Source organism: Priapulus caudatus, unplaced genomic scaffold (genome assembly GCF_000485595.1).
Source record: "Priapulus caudatus unplaced genomic scaffold, Priapulus_caudatus-5.0.1 Scaffold1256, whole genome shotgun sequence".
In the NCBI taxonomy this organism is placed as follows: Eukaryota; Metazoa; Priapulida; class Priapulimorpha; order Priapulimorphida; family Priapulidae; genus Priapulus; species Priapulus caudatus.
Window position 1 is genome coordinate 11,347 of NW_014578317.1, and position 9,981 is coordinate 21,327.

General features: G+C 43.1%; 1 protein-coding gene across 4 annotated transcripts in view; it reads right to left on the reverse strand.

Moving 5' to 3' along the window:
* Positions 1 to 245: 245 nt before the first annotated feature.
* The window catches only part of LOC106815996 (receptor-type tyrosine-protein phosphatase eta-like), a 13,150-nt gene continuing 3,414 nt past the window's right edge, over positions 246 to 9,981 (reverse strand). For 2 of the 4 annotated variants that reach the window (XM_014820528.1, XM_014820527.1), the window contains exons 2-13: positions 9,163 to 9,359; positions 8,805 to 8,931; positions 8,285 to 8,359; positions 7,671 to 7,752; positions 7,402 to 7,495; positions 6,429 to 6,505; positions 6,066 to 6,200; positions 5,411 to 5,536; positions 5,073 to 5,257; positions 2,395 to 2,530; positions 2,017 to 2,077; positions 246 to 1,411 (exon numbers count right to left, since the gene is read on the reverse strand). In XM_014820528.1, the coding sequence (XP_014676014.1) occupies positions 687 to 1,411; positions 2,017 to 2,077; positions 2,395 to 2,530; positions 5,073 to 5,257; positions 5,411 to 5,536; positions 6,066 to 6,200; positions 6,429 to 6,505; positions 7,402 to 7,495; positions 7,671 to 7,752; positions 8,285 to 8,359; positions 8,805 to 8,931; positions 9,163 to 9,325 (1,986 nt within the window). In that variant the 5' untranslated portion in view covers positions 9,326 to 9,359 and the 3' untranslated portion in view covers positions 246 to 686. Of the gene's footprint in view, positions 1,412 to 2,016; positions 2,078 to 2,394; positions 2,531 to 5,072; positions 5,258 to 5,410; positions 5,537 to 6,065; positions 6,201 to 6,428; positions 6,506 to 7,401; positions 7,496 to 7,670; positions 7,753 to 8,284; positions 8,360 to 8,804; positions 8,947 to 9,162; positions 9,360 to 9,981 lie in introns of those variants that run through there. The other 2 variants (XM_014820530.1, XM_014820529.1) reach the window with 2 other exon arrangements.

A 9,981-nucleotide genomic window follows, 5' to 3' on the forward strand; every position in this document is an offset into this window, starting at 1 on the left:
TTTGTCAAGGGTCCGATTTACGTCCTGGACGTGCAGTTGATGATGGCCATGTTGCCGTTGCCGTTGCCGTTGCTAAGGCCCGTGGACACGTGCATGCTCTTCTGCCTACCTCTAGCTATACCTCTAGCTATGGCCGTGTGTGTGCGCGCATGCGTGTTTGCGTGCTTGCGTGCGTATGTTTGTGTGCGCGCGTGTGTATTTATTTGATTTATTTATTCATACGCATACGCACATACACATACATATACACTTTTACAATACACATTTATTTTTAACATATATCCTCTAATATGTATATTTATATAAGTGACAAATAGTGTTTCTATACAAAACAGACTAATTACATCGCTCTGTTTTTTCGTATCTCCAAATAAAGACATTAATTATTATTTAACGGTAAAGAACGAATTTAGACATGTATGCAGCGAAGGCCTGGGCCGGCTCTAAGGGATGTAGGTCCACTGCACAATCCCATATAGGTTCAACGTGCTTAGCACACGATGTCATTAAGCTATAAAGTTAGCGAACGAGGCATTAGGCATCTAAATAAAGATGACTGCCCAACTGTTATTTAGTTTTATTCATGATAATTCATGGTGAGCATCATGACATAAACTAGCTATTTATCTACCGTCGGTATCATGTGATCAGCAGTACGTTATTTAACGTTATGTATTCTGTTATAATCAAACGTCAATGTCATCGTTAGCAGAATACATGTTTTGAGTTGACCACCAGTTTGTATCCGTGTGTTCGTTCACGGCTACGTCCAAGGTCTGATAACTCGGCGACCGACGACACAGTTGCTGATTCGCTTCTAACGGTGTTTCTCCCTCGTATCGGTTAGTCATTCCCTCGACATATCCCGAATCTCTCTGCGCATACACGCTTGGATTACTGTCAGCAGTTTTGTGAAGGCTGCCATCAGTGGCATCGGGGCGTCTGCGTGTTTCGTCAGCCTCGCTAGAGGCGCCACTGTACGTATGCTCTTTCACAGAGGTGCTCGTTGTCGTCGGAGCATCGGCCCTCGCCGCTGCATTTAAACCGCCCGCAGTCGTCGCTTTCGTGCGGCGTGCGTCTTTGTCTCGACTGATTTTACTGCCGAAGTTAAGCATTTTGAAGACCTCGACGCTCAACGTTTGAGACATCGTGAGGTGCGCGGCGGCGGGCTCGGGTTCCGCAGGCGCGTCCTGCAGATCTATCGACGACCACTTCTCCGGTCGCGTATCAGCGCCGGCAGCATTCGTGCGAGACGATGCATTTGCTCTGCCGACGCTTGGTAGCGTGACTGATTTGCCGTGTACAAACGTCAGCTCGTTACTGTTGCTGTCAACTTCCAGATTCCTCGGCAAAGTAACGACGCTATGTGACTTGGAAGTGGTTGCTACGCTCTCCTCGTCGGAAATCGAAACTAAAATAGCCATATATAGTCATAATAAAACGTCAGACCTGAAGAAGTCTATCGGTGAGATAGACTAAAATTTCGTCAGTGTAAGTTCTTATAACTTTATTATGGATCTAAATCAGATTAACTTTATTTTCCTGGAAACTAAAATAACACGAAGAGGTTAGTATGATAGAACGTACGTAACGGCTAATTTTTTTAATGGTAAAGTTAAACGAATTAATGGAGAATATAACGTTTCAAATGGTTCTAGAAAAATTGAGAGTAATACCGGATTTCCTTCTATAATGTGATATCCTTTAATTGCGAGATTAGGTTCCAAATTATTGCAGATGCGACAATCGATATTTTGTGTTCGATAGAAGAAATAGATCAGTTCCCCCAAACAGTCGCGCCAGGACGACAGTCGACCAGGAGGTCTAATAATTTTGGATTTACCTCGTTAAAAATTAAACTAGGGCCAGATTGTGCATCTTTAAATTATGTGATGTCATAGATAAACCAATAGATATCCCTTATTTTGGTCATGCACCTGTTGGCACCTGGTACCATATCTATGACCCGCAATATGTTTTAACCAGTGTATTAATTAGTATTATTTCATAGCTTACCTATGTTGCTTCTCTGAAGCATTTTCTCTCTGATACACTCGTGAATGAAGATGTATTGCTCCTATCAAGTATAATCGTTACGTATTATACCATGTTTTATGGGCTTTGGGTAAAACGCGACATGGAATACCTGCTTTATATGCATTTTCATGTTTGGCACGCAAAGGCTAGAGTTGAATGCAAAACGTTATTGACTAGTAAACTAAAGGAAATGCGTATATCATAGCGCGATCGTATGAAAGCGTTAACAATGCGCAAATCCATCAACTTCTTTTTTTAAAGCGGTAGATGAAACTATGTCACTATGTCGTCAATAATCCTGTCGGCTTGCTAGAGATTATAACTTTGCCTGAGCGAGCGTTACGTCACATGCAATACCTCTGTCTGAACCATGCGTTGTCGATGAATGCGCAATTCCATGACGGTCTTGAACACGTCCAATGTCTTACTGTGTTCGGCGGTTGTCAAAAGTCGATCTATGGCTATGAATGCACCTGTTCTTCCAACCCCAGCACTGCAAAATACCGAAAGCATACAGTTATACCTCGCGTTACGTAAGTAATGCGTCCCAGAAAAATAACGTTCGCAACGCGAAAATCCATAACGTGAACCGCGTTTTCCTATTGACTGTCATTATATAATTGTAGATGCGTTTCTACGAAAGATCTTTAAGCTAAAATGTGACAGATTGACGGTTATTGCTGACTGATTGTTGCCCAACACATGGTACAAAGCTAATACTAGTACAAAGAACTTGTACGATTCAATATCTTCAAATTCGAAGTTTAGAATGCCAACGTTGGCGTTCTGTCAACGCTCCTCTCGTAGCATTAACATTAGTCGTAAGTGTTATCGTAGCATTAACATTAGCATTAACTTTACAATGTTTCTGACAACGGGCCCCATATCTATAACAGTTAGAGCTCACGTTATAACAACATTACGTGCCAGGGCGAGAGAGCTAACGCGTCTTTCTGTGGGCCACATAAATAACCCGAGGTACCGCGTAGCAGATTTCAGTTCGCCGGCGCGTAAAGCACAGAGTCAGGATGGCAGTGATGACGTGAGGACATAGATCTATCCGATTGAACCACCAAGTTTATCCATACTTTACGCTTCGCGCGTGCACTCAAACACGCGTGTAAACACACGCCAGAGTGAACCTGCTCTCTACTCAGCATTTACGCGCATATACCTGCTCTCAGTGTGTATAGATTTATACGCAGTCGTACGTATACAGGTGCGCATGCGTATAATATTATTTGCTCGTCTGCGTTAACGTACACGCATGCGTTCATGCGTTCATATTCGTATGCGTGTGTCCATGCACATGCGTTTATGAACGTGCGCTGTTAGTTAGATTGGTTAGTTATACTTCTCGAGTAATATCTGTTCGGTTCGCGTCGCAAGTTTTATCATTGATCATGTTCGGAATACGAAGGGTACAGTTTTATTCAGGCTTGGTTTACGTAGGAGAGCGTTATTTCTTACAGAGACTGGCGTTATTAGCTGTTATTATATGATGAGTAGTAGTACGCTGACTCTGTTTTGAGCGTACATTTTTAATAAAGCTTGCTTCTCACTGAATAACATGCTTTGCTTTGAATTCAACTAAAATGATTTTATTATACTACTATACTACTAGATATATCGGGTAACCAACTAGTAAATTATGGCAATACAACTGACTGTTATATACGAATGAAAGTCATTAAAATAAAGGTCAAGGATTTGTAAAAACATTATACTAGCTCTTGATAATATTTATGGTGTTCCTGTCTCCAAGAAATACACAGATTATAAAAATAATCACAGGCGACGCGACTGCAAATTGTTTTTAATAGACCATTCCCTGACGCAATACTTCTTTTTCCCCGACGAGAGGCTGTCCACCTCCTGCTCTCTTGTTTTCGTTATCTGTATGATTGTCGAGGACGGATGTTTCATGCACTAACCAGGATGTGACAGATTTTATCATGTTGGTTGCCGTTTATGGCGGCCCTTCTCATTGTAAACTCTCTGCAGCAGCTGAAGTCGTTGTAAATAATCAAAGATTACCCACGCGACGTCTTGTCATCTGACTGCATATTTATATCATGCACATGCGTTTCGTTTACTGCGATTTTACGGCGTTTTGCGTGCACGCCACTTTTTTTACCATAAACGCCCACGAATTATTTTGAAAATATTACATGAGAGTAAACTTTCGTTTCGTACCGCGAGTAAAGAGGTCATAATTTGCAAATTACGGACATGCGAATTTACATAACCCGGGTCGTCGTAACGCGGGGATATTACTGTACACACATCAACCTAATACATGCAATTTTGCATGGAGTCTCTCTATCAGACAGGCACATGCGTATGGACACGCACGCGTAGTCTATATTATATTTCACGCACGCGAGCACGCACATACTCCCGCACGAAAACTGATACACACGCACGCGCGCCCTGACCTATTTGCCCCACTTCACCAAATATAATTACGTGTAATCATGATCCGCGTGAAGAGCTAACCACAGGGTAAATCGTATCTCCGCCGCTAGCCATTGGGTGACAATTTAGCACGTACATGCTAGAGACTTCCGTGAATCGGCAATGATACACCCAGTAGTTGCTCTCAAATCGACGACGTGCATGCGAATTCCCAATAAACGCCAAACTAACGCTTGTGTTGTCCTTGGCGACGAGAGTAGCTCTCTGGGTTCAATGGTTGTTTGTGTAACGTACGTAATTCTACGTAACGTACGTAGTAAACGTACGTAACCTACTACGCAAATCATCGCCCCTACTATGTATAGTATTTGGTTAAACGTTACTGTGTGACACGGGGTTATCAGAACGTCGGGATGTTCGGTAAATATCTGTCATCATTCTGAGCATAGCTGAGAAAAATAGCAGTGATCATTGTAGGTCATACAACGTCAATTCTACACGATCGATCTACTGGCGAATGACAAGTTAATCTACCTGTATGGCCCTGCCCATGACTATATATATATTCAGTGCTGGGACAAAGGGCTACCTTGGAAAAGCTGGCTATAACGACTGACCTGCCATGTACGAGTACGGGCTTCTGTCTCTCCGCATCACTGAGCGCTGACACGCGTATCTGCTGCAGCTCATCGACGAGGGCCAGCACGCTGTCGGGGCAGGCTGGCTTCGTCAGCTCTTCCCAGCTCAGCAGCTGTAGGCTGTGCACCATGTGCACGTGTGACTCATCAGCCTCCTGTGACTCCTGAAGCCAGCCGAAAGAAGTGAAGAGGAAGCAAGTAAGGAAGGAAAGAGTGGCAACAACGGTCACCGACAGCCATATTTGTATATACGGCCTCATATGAAAATTAGACTATTCAGGACCGAAACTATCTAGAAAGTTGCCCAAATTAAAAACCTTTTCCATCTGGAAGACTCTGGTGATGATTGATTTGTTTGTCTGCTTCTCCGACACAAGGCTAACCTGGAAGCCGCCCATGTTTTCTTCCACACCTTCCTCCGGCCAGTACCGCTCACATTTTTTCTACGAATACGAAGTATGTTAGAATATTGACTATTTGAATATATAAATCTATTTGAATTGGAATCTAATCTATATATATATAAATCTATTTGAATTTGAATATATCGCGATGCTCTGACAAAGCTTTTAAGTTTTATAAAAGTAAGTCAACCACTTTACGCGTGAGTGGATCTGCTAAGTCAAGACTTGTCGGTCTCTAAGTATAAGCAACAGAAATTCTTTGCAAATGCGCTTCGGTACAGTTGATATTAACGTTATAGCCAACGTTACCAGCAAGTATTATAAGGCTGAATGTTGCGCAGTTGCTATGATGCAAGCAGCTCTAGAACTATAGCCCTGTGGCGGAGCGAAGGGCTATAGTTCTAGAGCTATGATGCAAGCAGCTCTAGAACTATAGCCCTGTGGCGGAGCGAAGGGCTATAGTTCTAGAGCTATGATGCAAGCAGCTCTGGAACTATAGCCCTGTGGCGGAGCGAGGGGGCTATAGTTCTAGAGCTATGATGCAAGCAGCGTCGTGTCTGCATCTTACCCAGCCGTCCTCCTCCACCCGAGTCAACATGACGATGACAGCTATCTGCTGCTCCCAGATGAGTCGCCAGAAGTCATTCACTGTATTCTCGAGGGGCCCCTGAGCAGCCACATACTCACATCCGGACTCACAGCCCTAACCGGAGACATCGTGTGCTATACTATACACGTATACGTAGTACGTGTACGATATGTAGTTTAGTTCTAGTAATCTGGACTACGTTACACTATTAACAGTTATATAGAATCTATGCGTCTATGACCCTGAACAGACTCTCAACAGACTCGCATGAGCAATCGTTATTATTATCTTTACTGAGTATCGTAAGGGGAAACAATTTCATGATGTTTCTTTGCAACTCACAGGAATGAAGCTGGCATTGATGTAGTCGGAACCTGGTTCAGTGGTTAGTGGAATCAGTTGCACTCTTGAATTGTCAACTACAATGAGAAAATATTGCACGCATGGCCTCGCTGTAACGTTCCCCTACATACGCAAGCGCACATACTCACACACACACGCCCCCCCCCCACACACATGCATACATACACACACGCCCCCCACACATACACACACACACACCCACGCATGCACGCACGCCCCCCCACACGCACATACACGTGCTAAAACGTGTTATAAACCTTCCTAAAGCTCAGCCTGGGGAATTGAGCTAAACCTCTCGCTATTGAACTTTATTGTGGATTGAGGCTCGAACAAAGGCTGCCTATTTGATTTGTAAATGTCGCACCCATTTATGTCCGGTAACGTTAGTGGGACTCGTACCTGCGCCCACAATGCGCAAAGCAAGCGCTTAAAACTAGCATAGCAGTTTGCTTAGTCAATGTCGAATTATTATTCGCATACTAGGGGGGTCACTGCGTGTCAAAAGATCATATACACTTTATTGTGTAACCCTACAAAAAAAATGTCTTGCTAAGACGCTTCTCATTCTGGTTAAAAGGTCAAAACCCAGCTCAGGCTGTAATTTTCTTTTTCTAGAATGTCGAGTTTTTACGCATAGTAAAACGAAAATTGGAGGACCCCTGTCTGTGTGCATTTATTTTTAGGCGGATGTCTCTAAAACCGTCTGTATACGGCTTGTGAGATGTTAGTACGAACAGTGACATACAATCTATCTAACTATAAACAAGCGTTTAGGTATCTAGTCAACATGATGTACGCAACAGAACGGCAGCCTAAATCTCAAAGGCACTCTAACGAAAATAACTTCGACGAATAACTATAACGAAAAGCAGATGATAACCTGATACAACATATATTTGAAGATGTATGTCATATTAAAATATAATATTGCGCTATGCTTGAGCATACGTACATGGCAGACCAATGTGTTGGTATCTATTCTTCGGTTTGTTAATATTGAGCTCAGCCACTTGAGTTGGGAAGAGAGGGCTCACGTCTTGTACCTCCTTTGATAAAAAAGATTGACTAGTGTCAGTATAAAATGCGTACGTGTTCTTGGCTACATTTACTTAATCATTATACTATTAATTAATGTAAAATAAAACAGCTATAATTTGAGCTGCTTCGGGCTTTTCGAACGTCGAAATTGAAATATAAATTCAACATTAAACATCATCTAACCTTAAACTGGGCGCTGAAGCCACCTTTATTGTCCTTTCTCATCTGTAAGACGTATGCAGGGAAATGGGCCACCGGGACCGTGCTGGAATGTAAAGATGTCCGCACTTGACAACTGGTTAAACCACGCTGACTGCGACTTACATATTATACAAAGGCCGTGGATAATTACAAAGGAAGTGAACTCAGCATTTAGGTGGCACGGAGTAGGCCAGCGTGGAATTAACGACTAAACGTCAATGTATTGCCTAGAACCTTTTGAATCTAATACGCGATTTCCCTACTATACAAATACGTTACTGCATACTATGTTACGCTGTGAGACGATGCAATATATGAAGCAATACTAGGTCAAAAAATAAAGATATTTAGCGAGGTCTTTATATAACCGAGAGGAAGAAATAGCATTATGTCCATAACAAGAACTACTTTTTGAGCGAGCTTATGTCAGATCGGCCATCACGCAAAGAGAGAGGGGGGCCCGCGTTCCGAAATAATACGTGCTCTATGACAGACATAGGCGTGTCAATAGACGGCTCCTCGCGCAACGTTTGAGGAGTCTCTAGTTACTATAGGTATAATAAAGTAGAGGCGTCTGAGGAAGTACGGCGATTTACCTTCCGCGCCAGATCCTCGTTGATGCACCTCCGCGCCACCGAAGAATGTTTCGCGTAGTACGCCCAAATGTTAGCCTGCAACATACAAAGATAAATTTATAACAATCGGCATACAGCGCCAGTGCTGCACACCACTTACCACACGGAATATGTTTGCATTTTAAAAGAGAACTACAACGAGCTAGTATAGTGCGCCTGTGCCTTGTCAACCCTGCGAATGAAGAGCAATAATTACTCATGCCTTTTCTAGCTCCTTTACCTGTCAACGTTTATTCTATTGTTCTTATCTGCGTTAATTGTTATTGTAATGAAACATGGTCAACATTAACCCTACGTCTACGGTGTTTCTAATGGAGAGTAACCTGACTGTCAGATGAGCAACAGTCGTAGACGGTGCTCGCAATGCGTTGATTAGTATAGTGTATCTTCAGATGCTGTGAAACACGTGAACGTTGATAATCAGCCGCAACATCGCGAGAATTTGATGTGGGACAAGCACCGACAGTGCACCAGAACTTACTTTCCTTCCGCTCTATCCTTGAAGTAGGCATAGATTAAAAGAGCAGTCATTCCGAACACGAAGATGATGGCTACTGCGACGATGAAAACCACAGCCCAGGGTTCAAGTCCAGGCGGGTCGCGAGCATCTGTTTATAGAACGCCTATTGCTATGATCACTTAGATAGTCTGGGATTATAAATGATCAAAGATTATATATTCGTAAGCATATAACCTGGTTTCCTAATAGAAAATACTCATGTATGCGATTCTTACAATCACTGTCACCGCCGAGCGCGCAGCTAGGGTTTTTATGTACGGAAGCATTTTGCTACATTACTATGAGTATATGCTAATTAATATGTAAAGTCATGCTAAACCTGCAGTTGTAGTTCGATCATGGTTTTTCCCACCCAATGTCGTCTCCGGCTTGCCTACGTTATTTGTCCATACAAGCTGCTCCGTTATCTGAGCCAAGCAAACGGCAACGCTGCACAATAGAAGCACCACTCGAAAGGATCCCGGTGGGTCCATCTTGTACATATATATGCGCGCGTGTGTGTGTATGAGAGGGAACCTGTCAATGCAACAATATGGAGGTATTAACAATATGGATTTTGGACGAACACTGCTTACAATATAATTTCAGTACAAACAGCCGAAACAGTTGTCCCAGGTGAGAGTTTCTACGATTGATGTGGAAATTATAGTTAACGAGGGCAACCAAATAAATCCAATGCAAAAACCTATATATATATATATATACATACATATATATATATATATATATATATATATATATATATTATATATATATATATATGCGCGCGCGATTTATATATCAGTACATAGTGCGCGGCGTCGCGCGCGTGCTGGTGTGCTGTGTGTGTGTGGGTGTGTGGTTGTGTGCACCGCGCGCGCGTCGGCGCGCGTGTGTGTGTGTGCGTGTTCTCAGTGTGTGGGTGTTGTGTCTGTGCCGTGTGATCGTGTGTTGTATGTGTGTGTTGTGTTGTGTGCTGTGGTGTGCCGTGTGCGTGTGCGTGGTGCGTGGTGCGTGTTGTGTGATGTGGTTGTGTGTGTGTGTGTGTGTGTGGTGTGTCTTGTGTGTGTGTGTGTGTGTGGGTGTGTTGTGTGTGGTGTGTGGTGAGTGGTGTTGTGGTGTTGTGTGTTATGTGTTGTGGTGTCTACTGTGTGTGTGT